General features: G+C 37.0%; 1 protein-coding gene across 1 annotated transcript in view; it reads right to left on the bottom strand.

Moving 5' to 3' along the window:
- The window catches only part of hip1rb (huntingtin interacting protein 1 related b), a 59,608-nt gene that overhangs the window by 736 nt on the left and 34,868 nt on the right, over positions 1-24,004 (bottom strand). Inside the window, exons 14-32 of the mRNA XM_067437725.1 lie at positions 22,023-22,206; positions 21,855-21,943; positions 21,241-21,357; positions 21,056-21,157; positions 20,560-20,754; positions 17,442-17,589; positions 17,257-17,343; positions 17,047-17,154; positions 15,855-15,991; positions 14,629-14,739; positions 14,270-14,328; positions 14,113-14,143; positions 11,875-11,937; positions 11,263-11,363; positions 10,864-10,969; positions 10,641-10,764; positions 10,449-10,510; positions 5,529-5,762; positions 1-230 (exon numbers count right to left, since the gene is read on the bottom strand). The exon at positions 1-230 is cut by the window's left edge and continues 736 nt beyond it. Of these exons, the coding sequence (XP_067293826.1) occupies positions 222-230; positions 5,529-5,762; positions 10,449-10,510; positions 10,641-10,764; positions 10,864-10,969; positions 11,263-11,363; positions 11,875-11,937; positions 14,113-14,143; positions 14,270-14,328; positions 14,629-14,739; positions 15,855-15,991; positions 17,047-17,154; positions 17,257-17,343; positions 17,442-17,589; positions 20,560-20,754; positions 21,056-21,157; positions 21,241-21,357; positions 21,855-21,943; positions 22,023-22,206 (2,067 nt within the window). The 3' untranslated portion in view covers positions 1-221. The remainder of the gene's footprint in view (positions 231-5,528; positions 5,763-10,448; positions 10,511-10,640; positions 10,765-10,863; positions 10,970-11,262; positions 11,364-11,874; positions 11,938-14,112; positions 14,144-14,269; positions 14,329-14,628; positions 14,740-15,854; positions 15,992-17,046; positions 17,155-17,256; positions 17,344-17,441; positions 17,590-20,559; positions 20,755-21,055; positions 21,158-21,240; positions 21,358-21,854; positions 21,944-22,022; positions 22,207-24,004) is intronic.

The raw sequence follows: 24,004 nt of genomic DNA, 5'->3' as shown, positions 1-24,004 counted from the left end.
ATGGTTTGAAGCTGTATGCAAACGATGAACACCCAGTACTATATATAGCTCCATATCTAAGATAAAAATAATCTGTAGCCTCTAAGGCACTCTCAAATGGAACGAAGGCAAAGGTGTAACACGGTAACACGTTTGATGACCAGACATGGGAAAAAGAGAAGAGAGATTCAATAACGGTTTTGAGATTCAACGAGTCTTCAAATATCTTCATCCAGATATGCTCACCTCAGCTGCAAAAAATAAGACAGAAAGCTTTAGTTGATGCGTAAAACTTAACACAAGCCTGTTAACAAGTTTCCACCGAAGACTTAAGTACACAATAACTAGAGAAATGGCCTATTACATATCAAGTGCATTCATTTATGAAGGATCTGAGGACTCTGTAATAGCAACCCATGTAGCTTCAAGAGGGCGACCATACGTCTGTGCTGTTTATATTCTTATGATTATAAGAATATAATGTTTTATATTCTTATGATTGTATGGTTAATGGGGTATTTTTTGTCTTCTCGAGTTAGAGATGAGGTTTTTAACGTATGTATTAGTATGACTGCGTTCACATCAGCAGCGAACCGTACCGGAGTTCATGTGAACCGTACTCAAGACCACCCTCTGGAACTCTGATGTCACTCGAACTGTGCGCAATCAAAAGTGCAAGAGCGAAAGCACCCTAAATATCTGAACATGCAAAGGCCTATATCAAAAGAAAGAAAATAACCTAACGTTTTATTCCAGCTTCATTCATTCATTTTTTTCAACATTTGAATGCGTGTAAGTTTCATAAAATAAAAAAAGCTACATTTTGATCAAAAAGTAAAACATGTTTATGTCAAAGACAACGTCTGGATCAGATTCAGAGTGATAATCAAGCACAGATGGAGGAGATCGAGTCCATCAACAGCCCTAATGCTTGCACAGTCCTGTAACTCGTCCTGGGTCGACATTTCATTCAGTAACATTAGGCAGTTTTGATTTATATTATATGTTTAACTCTTTCCCTGCCAAACACAGAATTTCCCGTGATTTGTGAGAAAACACTTCCCGCCTAAAAACAGAATTTTCCGGATTTCTGTGTTTTCACTTTCAGACACTAGGGGGTGCTATTACACATCTTCTGAATGAGTATAGAATCTTCTGATCAAATCACACGTGAGGAAGACAAAGTAAAACAAGCGATTGTATGTAAGTAAATGCATTTGAAAAATAACGTGATCATCATCATTAAACATCACATAAATCAAAACCGCCTAATGTTGAAATGAATGAAATGTCAACTCAGGACGAGCTACAGGACTGTGCAAGCATTAGGGTGTTGATGGACTCGATCTCCATCTGTGCTTGATCATCATTCTGAATCTGATCTGAATACAGTCTTTCATAAAAACTTGATTTTCTGTTCCTTTTTTTGTGAAACATCCATTTTCAAGTGTTAAAAAATAATGCATGAGGCTAGAATAAAACATTTTATTTTTGGTTTAAAATATGAGGGTCAGCTCTTTCTTTTGATATATTGCATGCTCAGATATTCCTAAAACAAAATATTCTATGGGCTGTGAAAATGGTCAATAATCCTGGTGGTGACTGGTAACTTTTTTTTTACACAACGCTGGCAGGGAGAGTTAATGTTAAAGATCACATTATTTTACAAATGCATCTGCTTATATATGCTATCGCTTGTTTCTGCTTCTTCGCATGTGTTTTTTATCAGGAGATTCTGTACTATTCCAGAAGATACGTAATAGTGCTCCCTACTGTATAACAGTGAAAACATGGAAAGCCGGAAAATTCCGTCAATGTCAGTGAAGAATGTTAATGACGAGGTTGATGATTAGATATTGTAGATGCCACACAAAATAGACGGGATGTGGTAAAGAGACTGGATTCATTATTCCTGGTGTGGAGATTCGATCTAACATTTTTTGGTCAGCAGGCAATCTAGCATTTTCTATAAAAGTTTAATGACCGTTTTTTAAAAAACCCTGCTGTTAATACCTCTAAAGGGAATACTTCCTAAGTAAAGCTTGTGTGTGTTTGTGTGTGTGTGTGTGTTACTATATGCATCTCCTCTGGCTCTCAGTAGAATTGGGCACTAACAGTGAAACTATTAGTTGCTACATATTGCAGTGGAAAGATGATTGATGAAGTATAAATCTTTTAAATGGCAGAGCAATTTACTGGCATCAAATCAGTATACTAACAAGTTAGCGGTGACACCAAGGTGCCATTGTAATAATATAATCAATGTTATTCACTTCACCCCTCAGTGGTTTTACTGTTGAGGCTGATCAGCATATAGAATATTAATCAACAAATTAGAATATCTATTAACCAATCAACAGTGCCATGGTATGATCATCTGTAAAGATTGTACACAACAGATGGCTTTGCATTACTGCAAAATGTTACTACTAAAAACACCTTCAGTTCAGGGTCCAGTTCTCACTATGACACGGTATATACAGCAATCCTTAAGTTAAATGTACTACTTTTTAATACCTTTTTTACTACCTTCAGAATATTTTTTAAAACCATCACGACACTGAATTGCAAGTGTTAATCAGCAACCTTTCTATTATTTACACAGATTTTGACATATATAACATACAAAAAAGAACGACACCAGGAGGAAATCTGTTATAAGTTATCATTCAGACACAGTAAAATAGATCTCAACATTCACAAAGGTTGGTTAAGGAGAAGCTTTACTGCATACACATCTGATTTCAATTAATAATTGGTAATTCAGCAGTTCAATAATTTAGTGTTTTTTTTCCAACAACAAAACCTGAGCCAAATATTACATTTCTATAACTGTGATAAGTTAATAATACCTTTTATTTATAAGTTGTTGAATTTAACAAAATACTAAAAACTAGTGCTGTCAATCGATTCAAAACTTTAACTAGATTAATCACACTTTTTTTCTGTGATTAATCACAATAAAAAAGAAATGTTTTTGCACGTTTTTAATATATTTTTTAATATAATAATTTCACATTTAATCAAATCAATGTAGAAACAACATAAAGACAGTATATTTTAAATACTTGTTTAAATGGCATCTTTTGATGAATGAAGGCCAGTATTACTGATATTAATACAGCTACTGATTTTTTTTTTTTACATTTATTATTAGGCTTCAAAAATATAACAGTTTTTAATTGAAGTAAACTTAAAACAATGCTAACATAAACCCATAATAAATGTCATGTTTCCTCCTGCCCTTCCTGTCTTAACAGTTAGGAAATATACAGAAATTTAATAAAGTTATCAAAGTTATATGCAGTCTGCGCTGCATTAACTATAAATTAAATAGTTAATCCTTATTAAAGCTACAAAAGTTACTTAGTTAAGAGCAGCGAGTCATTTTCTCTGTTCCAGGGGCGTTTCTAGGATTTTCATTTTAGGGGGGCTCAGCCCCCAGTGAGGGTAGGCCTGTAGAAAAATGGTGACACTATTTAGTTTAGGGTCCAAATTGCGCTATTAACTAATAGCTTACAAACATGCATACCCAGAAGATATTGGCTGTTTATTATTACTTATAAAGCAAATATTAACACCTTACTGCATGGCCATACTGTACATACCCAATAATGTAGTCAGGTTTATGGATCCCAAATGTTAGGGTGGCTCGGGGGCATGCTCCCCTGAGAATTCTATGATCTACATATGTGCATTTTAAGATGTTCTGAAGGCCAAAAAATTAGATAACAATAGCTTGAAAACCATGTCACTGGGCAGTAGATTATTTGTCTTTCTTAATATCCACGTCTCTCTTTTTCTCTGTTTTTATCTTGCCCTGTCTCTTCCCCTCATAACGCTGAGCTTTGACTGATATTTTATCCGTTTTTGTCAGTGAGTAAAGTAAACATATGGTTTACATATTAACATACTGATATTTGTATGTTTCATGAATAATCTTCTTAGACACGTTAATTTACTGTTTATTAAAGTTTTAAGTTTATTAAATTCACAATATGAACACATTCATTACTAATGCCCAATACAGGCTGAAATTTTTTTTTTTAATTTACTGGATGTTTTTTTTTATTTACTGGATATTACAAATAGAATTATATAATTTACAATATATACACATTTAATTATGCCTAATCTGATGAAAATGGCTTTGTTAATATTTCTTGTTCGTTAAGGCCTACATGAATCACATAGGCATATTTCCAGTTTAAAATGGTGAAATTAGACAAAAGTTTATTTTTTTCTTTTGTTTAATATTTCTGACTTAAATATATGCTGCTAAACTAAACATTCATGTTATCTTACTTGACGTCGAATTGCGCTGCTAAAATTTACGCTCAGCCTCAGCAGTTTCTGTGACCATAAAGCCCGCCTACTCTGATTTGATTGGTTTTATCAAATATTTTGACATTGACGAGCAGTGACAGACCAATGACGCTCAGATTTACACACACACACACACCTCTGCTTCTGACGTGTACTGTGCTCTGCTCAGAGCCGCTGCGGATTGGAGAGACAAACTAAAAAAGGGGACGAAGCCGAAGCCTCCCACCAGTTTCATATGTTTTAAAGGTTAATCACATATTTTTTAGGGGGGCTGAGGCATAAGTTGGGCTGAAGCCCCCCTAAAAAAGGCCTAGCGACGCCCATGTTCTGTTCCCTTTGTTCTTTAACTTTACAGACAGGAAGCTTTATTGGCTGCTGTCCCTTTAAGAGCAGACAGACACGCGGATCTCACTGTTTATATACTGTCTATGGATCGCGCCTCATTCTCTCACAACTCTTTTTGTTCATTTTAGACTTTATATCATTTAAGATTGCTAGGATAGTCGTTGAAGATATGCCTTGAAGTAAGTCTAAAATAAAACGTAAGCCAGCCACTTCTGTTGAGCGCGCTGTGCTCTGAGATGATGCCGAACGACCGCTGAATATGACGTCAGCATCAAACATACGTTGAGATGGAGACGAAAGATCTTTGATCATGTGCCCAGATATGCTAAAGCTCATATTTAAACGAACGCGAACGCAGATAGAATTTCAATCAGAATAGGACACCTGATAGTCTGAAAAAATAATAACTAATTTGGAAAAAAAAATAATACCTCTGAGACGACATTTAACACTTTTAATGGCCTTAAATTTGACAATTTTGATTTATCACTTTTTATAATACTTTTTAAAACCCCGCGGACACCCTGTATGAATTAGTTTTTTATTAGCATGCATATTACTGGGATATTGGATATTTATTAGTAAGTATAAAGCACATATTAATGCCTTATTCTGCATAACCATATTCTACATTCCTTCATCCTATCCAAAGCCTAAACTTGACAACTACATTACTAACTATTATTAAGCAGTAATTATGAGTTTACTGAGGCAAAATTTGAAGTTTCTAGTGAGAAGTGGACCCTAATCTAAAAGGACCAAAAATGACTATTCTTATTCACTTATATCTATAAAAGATGCAGCATATGCAAACTTCTCAAAGTCAGTGATATGAATAGATGCTAACAGGTGGAAAGGCTAACAAAAAAGAATGTTACCGTGTTTTTGGGTGGGATGTTGGGTTTTTGTGCAAGAACTGGTTTCTTCATTAGAGTGGGTTTTGAGGGTTTGGGGGAGGACGGGCCAGCAGTCGTGATGGGTGAAGCCGCCAGGCCGTTGTCCTGAGCCAGTTCCTCTAGAGGGGCACCTACTATCACATAGTGTTTCTTCCTTAGTTCACCCAAGCGCAGGCGCTCATTCTCCAGCATGGTCTCAAGCTCGAGAACCTTCACCTGGGAGAGAAAAAACAAAACACTGTTATATTATATGCATCGTATCAAGTTTACCCACAGAAGTGCTGAAAACGTTCTGAAACGTATCACTAGCATTCATAAATACACTAAACTACTGAGGTTTGGTACAGATTTAAAAAAAGTAAAATGCAAATACTTTTCCAACACTTTCAAACAGTGTCAGCGGGAGAAAAGTGCCTTTAATTCAAACACCCTTTACCTCTATTTCAGTTTTAGCCTCATTTGCATTCATTTAGTTTCAGTTTCAAAGTACAGAATAGCATTAATGTTAGGACACAAGAATTTATTAAGCAGTGCACCATTCCCAGGCATAGCAGATCAGTGGAGCATGTTACAATAAACTGCACAAGACTGCTAAATTGACACTAAGTTGACCTCAGCTGCTTCAGGTATTCAGAGGTGTATACTAAATCACATCAGGGAATCAAACCTGTGACCTTGGCTTTATGTATTATATGAATTCATGTTTCGATCTATATTACATCAACACATCAAGGAAATCTGCACTTATCTAGCCACTTTAATGCTATTCATTATAATTATGTTGGTTTAATCTATCTCACTGAACATTATCACAGTGTTTCAGTAAATTAACTGTCATGTCAAACAAAAGTTAAGTGCCACAAGGCTTAGTGCTAGGATCATGTACTTTTCACCTTGCGCTGTCAGAATGAGGGTGTGCAAGCTATCCTTACCACTCTTTTTTATTTTTTATTATGTCTCCCAACAAAGAGGCTTGCTCTATAACTTGCTCTACAGCTCCTTGGTGTCAAAGTTTTGTCGGTGTCCTTGGTGTCTTTTAACTGCGTGTGTGTCCAGAGCTCCAGAGCAGAATTCCATCACTCTTCGGTTTATCACGCCTGGCTTTGATCTTATGTACTACTCTTACTGTGAGATTGACCCAGTTGTATTCGTTTGCTGTTTCGACTGCTCCTCCTAACAAACTCTGCCTGTTACTGACCTTGATCTCGCGTCATCCCTGGATTAACGCTGTGTGTGGACGAATCTCCCGGAGCTGACCTCTGCCTGTCTGACTTGTACCATCATCCCCTGCTGAGCTGACTGAAAGCACGGCTAGAGATACAATCCTCATTACAGGCTTGTGACGTGCTACGCTGCAGGGACCTGTAAACTCTTCCTGACATCAGATACGGTGATGCATTGGTGCGTTTCAGATCACTGTCTTTATGTTAAACGGGTCAGATCGGCTAGCTATTATATTTGTTAACGTATATAGTCCAAATGTAACTTGCAATTGAACTCATTAAGTGTTTTAAGAGATCCTGAGTGGACTCTCACTACAGGTATCTTAAACACCTTAATTAGTCATTATTTTCAACAGAAATGTCTGTGATTGTCTACAGTACTCAACCAGAGACCTTTCATTTATTAGCTTTTTTCTTATATTTAATCATTTAGGAGATGCTTTTATCCAAAGCGACTTAAATATGAGGAGAGCAACAGAAGCAATCAAAACAACAATTACTTTTGTTAAACAATTACAAAATAAATTATGTTACATAAAGTGATATAACCCCTTTAATGCTGGAATAAAATATATTCACTGTCCAAAAACTAAAAAATATGCTTAAGAGTCTATGATTGGATCATTATTGCTGTGATTATTATGTTTCTAGCATGTTATATGTTTGGAACAGTTCTTCTGACCCTAACTGATGGAGTGTGTAGCTTTTCATTTATTAAAAAACCATGTAGGAAGACACATCATAGCCATATTCCAGGATGACAATGTCAAGATTCATCAGCTCATCAACTGTGAAAGAATGAGGGAGCATGATTAATCATAAAATCACAAAATTTACTATCAAGAGGTGCATACATTTTTGGTCCAGATCTTGTATTGACACGGCAAGAGTCCAGCACTCTGTAAAGTCTCCTCTAGCACATCCCAAAGACTTTCAATGAATTTAAGGTTTGGACTCAGAGGTGCCAATTCATGAGTGAAAATGATTCGTCATGCTCCCTCCAAACCATTCTTTCACAGTTCGACCTGATGAATCTTGACATTGTCAAAAAAAAATCCAAAAATATCTAGCTTCCGGTGGACCACCTTCTGTATTCAACTTACGGAAAAAGCAGATGATGTCAGACCTAACGCAAGCGCTTTTAACTGAACTTGGATATTTTTCTTACATAAATGTATCGCGTCGCTTCAGAGGGGTATTCTAAATGAATTCATCTGAAAGAAGAAAGTCATATAGACCTAGGATTTCTTGAGGGTGAGTAAATCATGTGGTAATTAGAATGTTTGGGTGAACTATCCTTTAATTCAGATTTAATGGAGATCATGATCCCTCCCTGAAACAAATATTCATAAATGATCATAATTTATTTTGCATCTTTCCCTTTGAACTAATCTATATAATATATAATATCAAAAGATGGATGAGAAGTAATTTCCTGCTGCTTAAGTCAGAAAAAAAAGAGGTCTTAATTACTGGACCAGAAATCGCCAAATGTAATCATTTCTTGATGAATTTCTTTGGTTAGAAACCTGGGCATTCTTCCATCTTAGAATTTTTTTGCTCATTGGCCCACATTTATCAAAAGTGCGTACACCAAATTTCCAGCGTACACCTTGCGTACACCCAAACCCACGGTGACTTTAAGATTTATCAATATGGACGTTGGCGTACGGCACACTCAAATCCTACGCCAGCTCAGGAGGTGGTGTACGCACGTTTGAATTAGTGTGAAAATATGCAGAAAAACTATTCCTAACATCACAAAACACACTGACAAAGATATGCTATATTATGACCCACTGTAAACAACAACAACATAGTTATTATAAACTTTTATTATAAAAAGGGTTACTTCAGCGATTAGCATATGGCTTTGTATCAGTAGAAACCCTGGAGTATATTCAAATGATTGTGCTTTCCCCCCTCATATCCCCCTGAGATGAGAGATGTATGCAATTTATTTCTGGAAAAATTCCTCCTATGATGCAAATTAATGATATTTGCATCATAGGAGGAATGTTTGGCAAAAGGCTAAAGACTACAGCCAGCAGAGGGAGCCATTCAGCTCAGCTCGCAGCTGCAGTCATTACTTTATTTAATTTAATCGTGTTTTAACTTTTTTAATTAATTTCTAAGAAAGTTAAGCTTCCAAAGGCATAAACTGAAACACACCAGACTGAACACGCGTCGTGAATGTATGCCGCGAATGTGGTCGCGATTACCTCAGCTCTCATCACGAGAGCTCATCAGCTCATTTATGACGTTAAATGTAATCTGACTCCTAATCTGAGTTAGTGCTGTGAGACTCACGCGGCGACTCGATCGTTATATTGAACACACACGTTCAGTATTTAATTGTAGTGTCTGTTCTCCAACTCAGTCACAGTAATCCAGTAGCGGTGGCTTTGGGAATGGCCTCACAGGGCAGCGAAGCATTCTGGGAATTGTAGTCTTTCATCCTCATGAGACAAAAATACATTTTCGTTTTTTTCTCAGTCTAGAAAGCACCAAATTCAAAAATAATTTCACATTTCTACTACAATATGACCCAGTAATGACCCCTTAATGACCCAGTTTAAATACAGATTCATCTTTTCAGCGCTGAAGTACCCCTTTAAGTGTTTATTTTTGTGCAACATGAACTTCAATGTTTAATTTGTGTGACTTTACCAAAGCATTTGATTTGTTGGCATATGTATTCGCCTGTGCACTTTAGTGACCTAATAGTGACCTGTGCGTTTCAGGGTTAGGCCCGACAGCTGCGCACGGACTGGGACTGAAAATAAATCAGACTGACAAAATAATAAAAAGGACATTCTTCTTCTTTTAAATAATAATAATAATAATAATAAAAACATTCTTCTTCTAAATAACAATAAGCATCATTAATAATAAAAATCATAATAATAATAATAATAATAATAATACTAAGAAGAATCTTATAAATTGTCATGCAATTATTAATGTGAATGAATGGTACTCCACATCATCACTATTGTACACCCAAATACATGAGCCGCGATACGAAATTAAATACTAATTGTTTAAAGGTAATTTATCATCCAAACAGCTATTTGAACTGCTGGAGTGCGCTTCTCAACCTCCACACTATTAACAGTACTCGTAATTTGGGTCCATATTTTGTTTTTGTGGGCGCATTTAATCCCACTCTTTAAACTCCCAAATGATGGTCTCGATCTCCACATCGGAGAAGTTTTGCTTCTTTGCCGTCTTCCGTGTGTCCATGGCGTAAAATGAGGGCGTGGGGGAGGCGGAGACTTGAATATATAGGGGCGTTACTCTAATGACGATCGTTTTCAGCCGCGGCATTTATTAGGTGTACGGTATTTACAGGTTTACGGTATTGCGTACACCTGGATTGCAGAGGTGCGCACAGCTTCATAAATCAGGCGGTGAGAGGAGTGTAAGCATAATCTTACGCCGACATATACGCCCGTTTCTACCCAAGATTGATAAATGGGCCAATGTGTTCAGGACCTAAAGACCTAGATTGTTGTAATGCATTAGTGGGTGAATTTCCTGCAGCCGTATTAAAACACTTCAACTGATATAAAATGCAGCAGCCAGAGTGCTTACTAGAATCAGTTTGATCCTATTAGCCTGGTTTTATACACTGATAACCTTTGTTCCATGTGACCAAGAAAATCTTAAAACAAACCTGCGCCTCAATTTCTTCTCTTTTGAGCTTAATCAGGGACATGCCAGAGAAGTCCATGGTGTCTTAATATGCACATGAGAAGAAAATGAAAAAAGAATTGTTAATAATTGTGTCATAGCATAACTATATATTTCTTATTGAATAGAAGCACAAGGAACCATGAGCCAAAAGCCCCTATAACATCACCCTTACCCTTATCCTCGATCTGGTCCAGCCCGGTCCTGGTGGACGCCACGACGCCGGCAGCCATCTCATTAACATGACGCGACGCCTGCTGAAGAGTGCCGAGCTTCTTACTGCCGCGGTCAGCTTTTACCTGTAGATGAAAAGGCAAAGCAAAAAAATCATAATGCAGAATACATTTCTAATACATCACTTTTGATTCACTGCCCTATATATGATATAAAAGTGCAACCTTGGAGGCTGCAACAAGCTGTGCAGTACTAGCAGCGATCTCGTGAGAGCAGACGATCAACTCCTCATATTTCCCAGTGTGCAACACCACTTTATCAGCAGAATCACTGTTGGAAAGGGAAAGAAGACATTTGTTACCAAAAATAAATGGATATAAAAAATTGGGTTACACTTTATTTTGTCTGTGGTACAGTGCAATCATACATTTGTGTATTAAATAATAATAATGAACTACATGTTCTTACTTTAGGGTTAGGATTTGGTCAATTGCATGTAATTATGCATAGTTTTTAGTAATTACTATAGTAATTAAATGTAATGAGTGTTTAACATGGACACTGTAAAATAAAGTGTTACCAAAAATAATATCAGCTCTCGAAGATGTAGCAAAAATACATACACCATCTGTGTCGCACCCCATCCCACAGCTTTGGAGGCAGAAATAAGACCCTCTGTCCAGCGAGAGTTACGAGCGTAAAACTCTTTTATCGAAGCTGCGCCCTAGAAAGAATACATGTTGAGGTATCTCTCAGGTAACAAACACACACACACACACACACGTTCTATGTTTTATGAGGACTTTCCATAGGCGTAATGGTTTTTATACTGTACAAACCATATTTTCTATCCTCCTACACTGCCCCTAAACCTACCCATTACAGGAAACATTCTGCATTTTTACTTTCTCAAAAAAACTGAATGATTTATAAGCTGTTTTCCTCATGGGGACCTAAAATGTCCCCACAAGGACAAGGATTTCGGATATTGCCATCTTTGTGGCGACATTTTGTCCCCATAACGTAGGAATTACCAGCCCACACACACACGCACGCACGCACAGACAGAAATTACACATGCACCAAATGCATATCAGAGAAAGGTTTTAAAACTTTCCATTTGATAATAAAGACTAAAACTAACTTTAAACTACAATTTAGACCACCAAGGATAACATTAGGAATAATGACAAGAATAATGATGATGATGATGATAATAATTTGAAAACTTTTACCTTTCCACTCTCCACAATCTCCTTTTGCAGGTCTGTGGATGCCAACACCAGAAGACGAATTGCCTAAAGGGAATTAACATTTAAATAATATATAAATGATACACAGTAACAGTAAATTATGCATATTCACAAACACACACCCTATAGTAAGTCCATTTGGTTAATTAATATTAGTCGGTACTAATTTGCGTAATTACACAGTAACAAAGACACCTTAAAATATAATACACAACAGATAGAAGTTTGTGATCTTTATTGAATAAGCACATCACTAGCTCTTTTAAATCAAGTGGCAAATTTCAATTATGAAATGTGAGATTCCAACAAAATTGGAATCTCTCATAAAACATTTGGACACAAAAAATACTTTTGGTTGCCTGCACTACTTGCACTACCAATACTTTTTTTCCCATCGTTGAAGTGAACAAAATCGTTACTTCCTGGAAAAATTGGCACAAAATACCTGTAATAAAAATGGAAGTTGCTGCAATCGGTGAAATGTTGCCAACTTCTTTCAAAGTATAATAGCTAAAGCCTGCTTGAAAAGTTGTCAGATGTTGTAAGATAACATTAATTAGCATATTCATGACATCATTATGTCATATGTGCATTCTGTCTAGTATAAGCCCTTTACATTTCTTCACTTATCTCCGACTCCCTATGCCCACACACTATTTTAATACAGCCAAATTACAAATAAAATATATTTTTCAATTTTTGTTTTCAGACAACAGTACAAATATGAAATAGTGACTGAAATGCATCCCATTAAGACAACATGTTAACCAGCAGTCACTTTTAAGCTGCTGCTAAAATCCTGATTTATAGATGTTGCATGACAAAAACATCATACACAAAAGATAGAGAAAGTGGCTGTGCTGTGATATCGGGAGTTATCCTGTTGTGAGAAAGCAAGGCCTCACACTCATAGAGAAGAACCAGCAAGTCTGGAAACTTTTGTCCAAAAAGTGTCTAGATTTGTAGCTAGACATTTTGTCGGGAAAAAGTTTGCTAAAGGGGTCTGAAAAGTTAGCGACAATGTCACTAAAGCCGCATTTCCACCGCAGGAACTAGGAAATTTGGGGTGGTACTCGTGTGTTTCGGCCACAGGAACTAGGGTCTAAAAGAAGTTCCGGGTAAATATTTCCCCGTCCAAAAGGCCTTGCTCGCGAGGTAGTACTATTTCAAAGTTCAGGAATTTTCAAGGGCGGGACTTGGGTGCTGAACATGCTGATTGGTTGAGCTCATGCAGCATTTTATTTCACCCGGCATTTTTAAAAGTCTTTTGCGAGGTTTGTTCTGCGTTCAGTAAATATCCGTCTTGCTCTTTCTGTCTGATGACGTGGGTTTTCTCAGCCATCTCACGGTCAATGTCCGTAATAGATGATAATAACATACATTGTCATTTTAAATCTAGCTTTACAAGCTTTCAGAATACGCTTTAGTTAGTATCAGTGCTCTTTTACGCCGTTTGTTAATTACCTCTTTAGGAAACCAATACATAACCAGCAAAAGCAGCACAGCTTGAAACTCCTCCAGACTTGTTATTGTTGCAGACATTGTCACGCTAAAATGATTACTGTCCGTCACTGACTGGGAGGAGCAGTCGTGCGCAGTCCTACATCACCGGACTAATTTGCCTAATTTTCACGGTACTTTAGACCGCGGTGGAAACGCAGACAGTAGCAGGTCTGTCGGAAAAAATGTTCCTGTAAAAAAATATTCCTGGTACAAATTGTCCCGGGTAATTTTGATGGAAATGGGGCTTAAGTTGGCAACTCTGCTACTGTGGCTCTTTTTTTGCCTCAGAGAGAACAGATGAGACGCAATTAACGCCCATGTTTTCTTGCCTTAGTATGCTTTTGGGAAGTCATTATATCGAATCATTTTGATGACAGACTTTGGCTCAGGCATTTCAGAATGATCAAACCAATATTTGAGATGCTGTGTAATGAAACTGATTCACTGGTTATCCAATCACACCCTCTGTTGCAGCAAAGTGTGTTTGGGATTTATTCTGTACACGCATTTCGTCATAGTTTGTACATTACGTCTTCTTATTGGACAAAACAATTATCTGCCTCAACTGAGCACATTTTTAGAACTTATGAGCATTAGCATTTTCATCCAGCGGTTTTTCCCTGTGATATCATACATTTGCATAAAAATAGTTGGATGGAAACATTTTTATGGAAGTAAATAGAATACGAAATGTTAAATTTCATGTTCTAATCTTACCTTCATAAGGTCAGTGCAGCTATTTAGGATTCTTGAAGAAAAAATGAAGAGAGAAAATGCATATAAATGGACACAAGCAAGCATTCTGTATATTTAATGAGTGACACTTTCTTAAGTTTCAACAAGTCAACTGGTTACAGGCATACAAATCAAGTACCTTTCATTGACCTCCAGTTGGACTCCTGTTGCGTCCTTCCTGGTCTGATTCATCATTTCCTATACAACCAAACAATTAAAATAAATATCAAAACAAAAGCAAAATATATATTACATATAATAACCTTAATGCCTCAATATGACTGCATGTGCTTATCTGTGACCCAGTATCAACACAAACACTAACATAACACTTCATAAAGCTATAATCCATAACAGGTCTGCGAACATGTCACATTATGTTACCATAAGCAGACATTATATGCCAGGAAGGTTTTACACCAGATACTTAAGAAAGCAGAGGTTTTCTGTAATCAATAAATGGCCAAAAACAAGGGTTAAAGTACCCTTTTAACTCACATCTATTCTCCTAACAGCCTCCTCGATGGCAGCAGAGGTAGCAGCCATTTCTTTATCCACCATGTCGCCTAGCTCGTCCTTACTAACATCTATTCCTTTCGGTCTCAGATCCTGAAAATGGAAAATAAAATAATGCAGGATATAGAGGGACAAGAACAAACAGAAAGTGAAAAGTTTTGAGTAAAAGAATGATTGAGATATCAGTAGTATGAGCATTTAAATGCATATAAAGTACTGTTTATTGGGTTGGGTTTTCATTGTGTGCAAATAATGTGTCTTCAACAAAGCAGACATTATTGTGAGGTAGAAAAATGATTAATCTAAGAACTAAACCTTAAGTGTAAAAGTAATCAAGGCATTGTTTCAATGAATGAACAGAAGGAAGAATGATATTTAATCAATACACAATACACTGCAACTCACATGTTAAAGGTGTCAGATTTTTTTATACTGTTGTCTGAGGTCAACTTATGATGTTCACGTAGCTTTTACATTTAAAAACATCATAATGAATAAGTAATATGCTATTTTCTGCCCTGGTTTGGAGGTTTTATAGCCTGGAATGCTTTATATCATAAATGTTTTTATGGAAGTGCTGTACTTTAGACTGGGAAGTAAACGCCCACGTCTAGGATTGGATAAGATGCATATTATAATGAGCTCCAGCTCCCCTGTCAGTACATGTGGGAATTGTTTGAAAGCGTGTGGGAAAACAGCAACCGGAATAAACTGCCAACAGGGCTCGCAAAATAGCTTTATCAAACAAACACAATTGATCTCTCATCCAACCACAAAAGGTAGATATTTTACTTTATAACATGTTAAATATGGATATATTTCTTACACAAACCCATCGATTTGCCTTAGAAGGCCTTTATTAACCCCACAGAGTCGTATAGATTACTTTTGTCTTCACATTTTGGGCTGCCATTCACTGCCATTATAAAGCTTGGATTAGCCAGGACATATTTTAATATAACTGAGTAAATCATAGGGTAATTTTCATTTTTGGGTGAACTATCCCTTTAAAAAATGCTTTGTTTATAATAAGGGAGTTTTAAGCTCTGAAATATACAGGATGGTTTTAATGGTACTAAGACGTCTTCTATGTAAAAATACAATAAAAATCCATTAAGTGTTCCATTTAAGTAAGATTGATGCATAAAAGTAGCTGCCTATTTAAACTACTGGAATATAGCTTGTGTGTCTGCTTTGCAACTCCTCACCTGTGCTATTCTAAGAATCCTCTGTACCGCAGCTTGAATCGAGGTAGGATCCGCCCCCCTCAGAGTTGCTTTTGACTTAAGATTCCTAAGATACTGCAGGCTCTGGGTGGCACAACTCTTACAGTGCTCTGTCAAACCTATAAATAAACACCAGTATACACATGCTGAGTTGCACCTCAGGCAGTTCTACAAGAGCAAATCTCATGAAAATATGTCCAGGTTCACATTTCACCCCACTACCTGAGAGCTGTTGGCTCATGCGGACACAGTTGAGTCCAACATTGGTTATCTCCGGTTCAACTCCACCTCTCTCAAATTACCCTACTTTTAAATCTACACTACTCAAATATTAATCAAATAAGACAAAAAGGCCAACTACCTTACAACATGATACACATCATGACATCCAGAATGATTTAATACATCTCAATGCCTTACAATAAAATATTTAAATCCATATTATGCAAGAGAAATTATATGAATGAACATATAAACAAATTAAAATATTGACACAATAACCTGAAACCTTTACATGATATATGATATCTTGATATATGATATCTTGATATATGATTGCATCAGCAATCCCTAATAAAATATTGTACAATTGAAATAAAATATTATTAATAAATGAGAATTACATATAACATTTACATATAATTATTGCAATACATACAGTAATGAGTTTTGGAGGATATGCTTAATTGTCATAAAATAATGTTATGCCGCAAAAACATATTCTCAATGTTAAAAATAGGCAAAATTTTCTCTAATATATTAGTTGTGAATAATATCAATTGCATAATATAAAATATAATATCACTATAAAAATAACTTTAAACTAGATTTACTTACTATAGTACTAAAAGTAAATTATGCATAATTACAAGTGATAAACCCTAAACACTACACACAGTTTATTAATATTACTTATTGTTTGAGTAAGTACAATGTAACTAAATTACCTTAAAAGAAAGTGTTATTTAATGTAATTAATATAATATAATATAATATAATATAATTAATATAATATAATATAATATAATATAATATAATATAATATAATATAATATAATATAATATAATATAATATAATATAATATAATATAATATAATATAATATTTAGATTTTGGAGTGAAATGTCACCTGAACATGTTTCGGAGTGCAAGCTTTATAAGTGTGTGCTCTTACGGTCAGCGTCGTCAGTAGGGGCCATGTGTGCCGTCGCACTTCCATTGGTTATTGTGTCAGCAGCAAGATGAGAAAACTTAGTAAGAGCTCTAACCAGGCCCCCAGCATCTGAACCAAAAACAGAAAACAGGAAAAACATACACGCATAAATAAAGAATATGCAAAAATACACACAAAGAAAATGTAGAAGGAGTTGGAGACAGAACATACCCCTCATACTCTTCACATACTCAGAGTGGCCCGTCTGCACCTTATCAATGGAGCCGAGCGTGGCCTCTGCTCGGCTAATGAGGTAATCTAGTGACAATCAATATGAGGATGTTTTACTAAAATCATGCAGATCATCCAGTCAGTAAAAATGTAAATATTTGTTTTATTGGGATGAGTGGCAGTACCTGGGGAGCTGGAACAGCTGATGTGCAGGGGGTCGTCTAGTGTAGCGACAGCGTCCTGAATGATGTTCTCGGCCTCAGTGACTGTCGCCTGTAGTAGTGTGAACTGCTCTTCCAACAACTTCTGCTGCAACTGCTCCTCATGACTTGACTACAAACACATGGCATAAAGGTTACCTTAGCACAGTGCTGCTATACGAGTATAAAGCTACAGTGACCCCAAAATAGGGAGGTCAATTTTCAGGAATTTTAATATCAGATTTTTATTTAAATTAATTGTTAAATTTTAATACCGCGAAACAAACGTGGAGAAAGTATTACATTCACATAGTGGTGGCGGCTAGCCTAGAAATCTAGACGCACTGTAGCGGCAGCAAATTTAATCTGCCCGTGTTGTCTAAGAACTCTCAATACCCTTCTGAGCTGTATTCCCCTAACTCTTGCTGGACCAATCACATCGTGTATAGAGTCGGTGGGCGGGGCCATAATGACGACGGCCGAGTTGCGCTTGCGTGCCTCTAGTAAACACAGAAACTGGCGAACTGCGGTCTTTCGAATCAGCTTTGACTTTGACCGTGACTCTGGAAGACTTGGAGTTAAGCTTTTCTCTGAGAAAAGAACAAAGAACGGCACTGAAGTCATTCTTAAAAAGGGAAGATGTGTTCTGGGTTTTGCTGACCGGATACGGCAAATGTTCAATCTATCAACAAGCTCTGTTTCACCTTCGTTGCTCTGGTTGGTGGTAGCGCTATCCTATCGCGTGCAGAGGGAGTTTGAAAGACAACCGTTTATCCACCCCTTGGATTGAGCCCTGTCTATGGTGAGTTTCCAGACCAAACATCTTGATGTGGGTCTGGCTTGTCAGGCTAGGTGACGGCTGCAACAGTACATGTATCCATACCGAACCAAAGGGACATGATTACATTTTTTGCATATTATCGTATTGTCAGTGTTGGGGAGTATCTAGACACATGTAACCAGATTACGCAATTTAATTACAAAATAAAAGTAACTGTAACCAGTACATCTGAATATTTTCTGTAAAAAGCTAGGATATGTTGAATAATATGAATTTGTTGTTTTGCCTGTTTTTGATGTGAACAAGGTCTCCTGCCATTTTAAAGGCCATTTAGTAAAGCTATTCTGATGCTTTTGATTGGATCTCGTTTGAATTTGCAGAGCACCACATCTGCAAACTACATCAATCCACATTGCCGCTGAAAGCTTTAGGCTACAACCTGTCTGAGAGTGGCAAGTGATAAAAAGCATTTCAGTACTGGACATTATTAATGTAACTGATTACTTTTCTAAAGTAATTGAAATAGATAGACTACTTACATTTTTAATAGGGTAACTTGTAATCTGTAACCTATTACATTTCCAAAGTAATCTTCCCAACTGTGCGTATTGTTCTGAATATAAGACAACCCCCCTTTTTCAAGATTTAACTTTTGGAAAAAAAGGCTTTTTGAAGAGCAAATCTTATATTTCATAAAGAAAACAAGAGACGCATCTGATGCTGTTAGGTCACATGATAATGACAACATGGCGAATGTAGTGTGTCCGGATTACATTCACACTACACACATTCCTAATATATACAACATACAACCAGACCCACTTTATATTAGGTGACCTTAACTACTATGTAGTAACATTTTAATTAATCATTTGATACAATGCACTTATTGTGTACATGCATGTTTTTACATTGTACCTACATTTTAAAAAATACCTGCATGTAATTACATCTGTAATTATTTTATGTAGTTACATTTGTAAATACTTTTGACACTTCCCTTACACCTAACCCTACTGTTAAACTTACCCAGACCACCACACCTGTCTCTAACTCTACCCATATCCACCTCAATATCAGCAAAGTGCTTTGTAATACAATTTGAGCACAGTAAGTACATTGTACTTATTTTTTGATGCAAGTACATAGTACTTAAGGCCACCTAATATAAAGTGGGGTCCAGCAAACTTTTTTGGTAGTAGTGAATTAATTACACTAATTCATTGCAATTTCAGATGCAGCCTGTATGTCTGCAACACTTTGGCGTGTCTGGTACGTGTAATCAGCATCATGCCTTAAAGTTACTCAAAGTTTACGGACAGCGCCACCTTATGTTCAAAAAGACAATAGCTTTTGATTAATTTTGCCTATTGTCAGAAAAAGGAAAAACACGGTAGTGGTTCACCCCTAACTGCTAGGCAGGACATGTCTAGGCAGTAAATAAGGTAACATGGGTGACATTCTACTAAAGATAGTTACAGAAAGATTTTCAGATAGTCAAGGACACAGCCTTTCTTCTTTCTCTAATGACTGCAAGTCTTTTGCGCTGTTGTTTTTTTAGCATGGGTATTACCTTCTTCACCAAAGGAGTGTAGATATGGCACATTTTAAGCAAGAACCCAAACTAAAATGTACTTGACCTTTCAAGAACTAGTTTCTAGCACACACAAAAGCAGTTAAAAAGTTAACTTGGTAAAATCAGTTGGTTGATTTTAAATGGCTAAAGAAAGAATCAGGATGCAACGCTGCAAGTTTTTTTTGGCCCACCTCTAATAGATAGTGTAGGGAGTGAAATGAAGGGTTATAAATAATGTTGTACAACTTTAAATAGGATTTCGGGGAAAACATAGTGAGAACATTGGCCTGCGATTTAGATTGTGTGAACAGTCTGCACGGCAGTTGTGATAGCAGAAAAAAAAAAGAGATGAGAGACACTCTTTTATCGGCTGTGGCCAATTTATGTTGTTCACCTCCAAATGTTCAATAAAACAAGTGTTGTGATTACCAGAGCTCCTTGTCACCGGTTGACAGAACAAGGCCAAAAGCTCACAAAACAGCGCTGGGTAAGAAATGTGAAGCTAGCATATAACCACACGCATAGTTCAATAGGTAGATAAATAGATGCAGTTGCTTGGCTTTTGTAGGTGGTTGCTAAGTGTTTTCAGTGGTGTTCTGGGTTACTAAAGGGTTACTAATGTTTCCTGAGTGGGCGGTCAATAGCAGTCCATGTTGTGCTCTATACAATAAAAACTATGACTTGTAAAATTTGGGACAATATAAATCAATCCAAGTCTTCTTCATTAGCATAACCCATAACTCTACCTTCTCTTTGAGTTTGCTTTGTAGTTCTCCCAGCTCCTTGATGGTCCTGTCTCGATCCTGCTGTAGAGAAAACTCTTTCAGCTGAGCTTCCTTCTTCAGGGAGGATAGCTCGGCATCTTTCTTGCTCACAGACTGTGCTAACCTTTCCTTTTCTGCCAGAAGTGCAGCCATGGAGCTGTTCAGCTGTTCCCCTGTCTAAAGGGAACAAAAAAAAAATTGAGTTTATAGAAATAATTTACAGCATATACAGTGTACTGGACAAAAGAAAAAGAAAAAGTAATCCCATCTCATTCAACAAATGCTCTGGAACATCTCGGTTACATATGTAACCCTGATTCTTTGAGTAGGGAACAAGACGGTAACTGACACTATGGGAAAACCCTCCAGGTGTGACACTTGTCTGAAGCCTGTATAACAGTGATTCACCGGCTGATGGTGTAAGCCAATGAGCCAAGGAAATGCATCCTGAGAGTGATGTTAATACTAGAAACCATACCGTCTCAGAGGTCTGTAATGAACTCTTGACTCTTTGGATCTCTGCATTCTTCGCTTCAAGCTCCCTCCTCAGCTTATCCATATCAAACTTTTGCTCTTCAAACTAAAGCAACAAGATGAAGTGTTACAATCGGTCCTTGGGCGCGGTAACAGTTGAAGTGAAGGAAGACTTGTGTGCACACTTACCTTCATTTCTGATTCTTGTCGGACTCTATCTACCTCAAAGGCTAACTGTTGCTTAGTTCGTTCAATTTCCTCTTGAGTCTGTTGTGTGGCTGACAGCATCTTTACTGTGTCGGCACTCTAAAAAAATTAAAGGGCGCATTCACCACTGCATATCCTTAAACATGCACATATACCAGTGTACATACATTCTATGTAATACCAGTTGACCTATTTAGAGTTCCAGAAAACAAAATAACCAATTATTTGAAAAAAAAGCAAACAAAGAGAAGTAATCTAAAAAATCTGTGATTGCATGCGCACGCACGCACGTCTGGTTCACTATCTTTGTGGGGACTCTCCATAGACGTAATAGTTTTTATACTGTACAAACTGTACATTCTATCCCCCTACACTCCCCATACCCCTAAACCTACCCCTCACAGGAAACATTCTGCATTTTTACTTTCTCAAAAAAACTCATCCTGTATGGTTTTTAAGCCTTTTGAAAAGTGGGGACTGCTGGCTTGTCCCCACAATATAGGTGATCTAAGGTTTTACTATCCTTATGGGGACATTTGATACCCACAATGTAATGTAAACAAGGACACACACACACACAGTATTTTTTGTCATACCTTTCGGAGGAGTTCAGCATGGTTGGCAACCAGTTCAGCGTGCTTTTCCTTCAGTTTATTATAACGCAACTCTGTTGCTTGGGATTTTTCTATATACGAGAAAGTCATCAGCATCAGTTGCCACATTTTTATTTAAGAATCTCTATGTGCACGCACAAAAAAACTCACTTTCTGCCTCAAAAAAGTTGCTCTGAATGCTCTCATGTTCAGTGTTGCGGCGGCGGATGGCCTCCAGCTCCATGCGTAGCTGCTCATTCTCCACCAGCGTGCGCTGCTTCTGCACACGCTGCTCCTCCAGTTCCACCTCAAGACTGTTGATCTGCGACTTGAGTTGTGTGATATAGCGTTGAGCCTGAACGCAGGGCAGAGGTCGAAGAGTAGAATATGGGTGAAAGGGACAGAAAAAAGAACAATGGTGAGATTATATTGCAGTGCACAAAAGGAGAAATTGAAGAATTTTCCAGTTACTTTTCCCAATACAATGACAGTGAATAGTGGCTCGCTTTCAAGCTTAAAAAGAATACAAAAGTTGCACGAAAAAAAAAAAAAAAAAAAAAAAAAAAAAATTCAGACATATCATGGCTATGAATTGCTTTATTGGTTATATTACTTCCTAATTAGGTTATATTGCTTAATTGGATTAGGATGGTGTTTAGAAACATCAAGTGTGAGTAATGCTCAGTACACAGTTTTGGGCCGTTCCAGCAATTTCTGTGGTGGTGGCTCCTAAACGGAGGTCCTGCGTCATACAGTAAGAAAGGTTCAAAGACGGCCGTCGTCACACTCTTGCGACCACAGATAGATTTCCTATAGTGTCGTAGCCTATGATTCAGTAGATGTCAATATTATACAGTGTATACTTACATGTCATACACAAGTTTATTAAATCCATGACGTAGTGTGATTTGGATATAATGGCTCGTTTACATCGAGCAATATGCCATTGTATGGAATATTGTCATTTCCATTGTCAGAATTGTGAATGGTACCCTAATTCCAAATCATACTGAACCACTATTTTGGGACTGTTCCGTTAGGGTAGCTAGCACAGTAGTCCGTTACGTAAAGGGTGGAGCTAGACTGTAGTATGGTTGAAGGAAAATCGTCATTTGTGCATGCTACAAGGGAAGTAAAAACAAAAGTGGCATCATTTCTTAATAGCAGCGGCTATTTGAACTAAGTGCAACTATGATAGATGCTATTTACACCAAGTGTTAATAGCAACAAGATTCTATTTACACTCAGTGAAAATAACATTTTCTTAGCGATAGATGATATTTTGTGCAAATAGCTGTAGATTCTACTCACTAAGTGAAAATAGTGATATATTCTATTTATACCATATATAAAGTAGCAGTTCTTTGCCATAAATAGTAATTGCATGTAATTTATCATTTGTTTTGACAGATACATACTATTTGCACCTCAGTATTGTTGTACATTAACAGGATGCAATAATAACAGTGTAAATTATTATTTTTATTTAAATTATTAAATGGATGCAGGAACACTAAAAGCCCTCCCTACATCTATCCCTAACCCTACCCAATAAATGCTTTTATTGTTGTTAAAAATTTGGTTTGATATTTTATTTCCATTTTTAAAATAAATGCCTTTCCGGTGGGATTTGTGATGAGAAAAGAGAGAAGAGCAAGCTCTGCAAAAGACAGATTCAAAGCCGTGTTGATCGTGACAAAACAGTGATCCATTAGCCATACGCTTTACTGATTGCGCCACTGAGGAGGCTAAACTATGGTCGGTTTTTTAAAAATCTTGTTTGGCACAGCCAGGCATTGTTAGACCAAGCTAGAGCGAATAGCACTTGCCAACAAGGCACGCTACTTTGCACTTGGTGTGAATAGACACTCCATTTTTTAATACAGTTGAAATACATAAAAGCCACATGCCGATTAGGAGGAACAAGATCTTCTTTTTGTCCTCCATTGTTTTTTACTGTTTTGCTTTCTTCTTCGCGCGAGAGTGATTTCGATCACTACTTTCCGGCATACACCACCACGCCTATCAAGCGGGTACTCTTGGTGAAGGAAACGCAAGCCGGATCAGGGTTTACAGTCCCGAATCATACTGAAATCGCAGTCTGTTCATTTCACTTTCCTGCAGAGTTTAGCTCCAACCCTAATCAAACACAC

This window comes from Pseudorasbora parva, chromosome 3 (genome assembly GCF_024679245.1).
Source record: "Pseudorasbora parva isolate DD20220531a chromosome 3, ASM2467924v1, whole genome shotgun sequence".
Classification (NCBI taxonomy): domain Eukaryota; kingdom Metazoa; phylum Chordata; class Actinopteri; order Cypriniformes; family Gobionidae; genus Pseudorasbora; species Pseudorasbora parva.
Note: the sequence above shows the minus strand (reverse complement) of the source record. Positions and strands in the feature narration are given on the sequence as shown.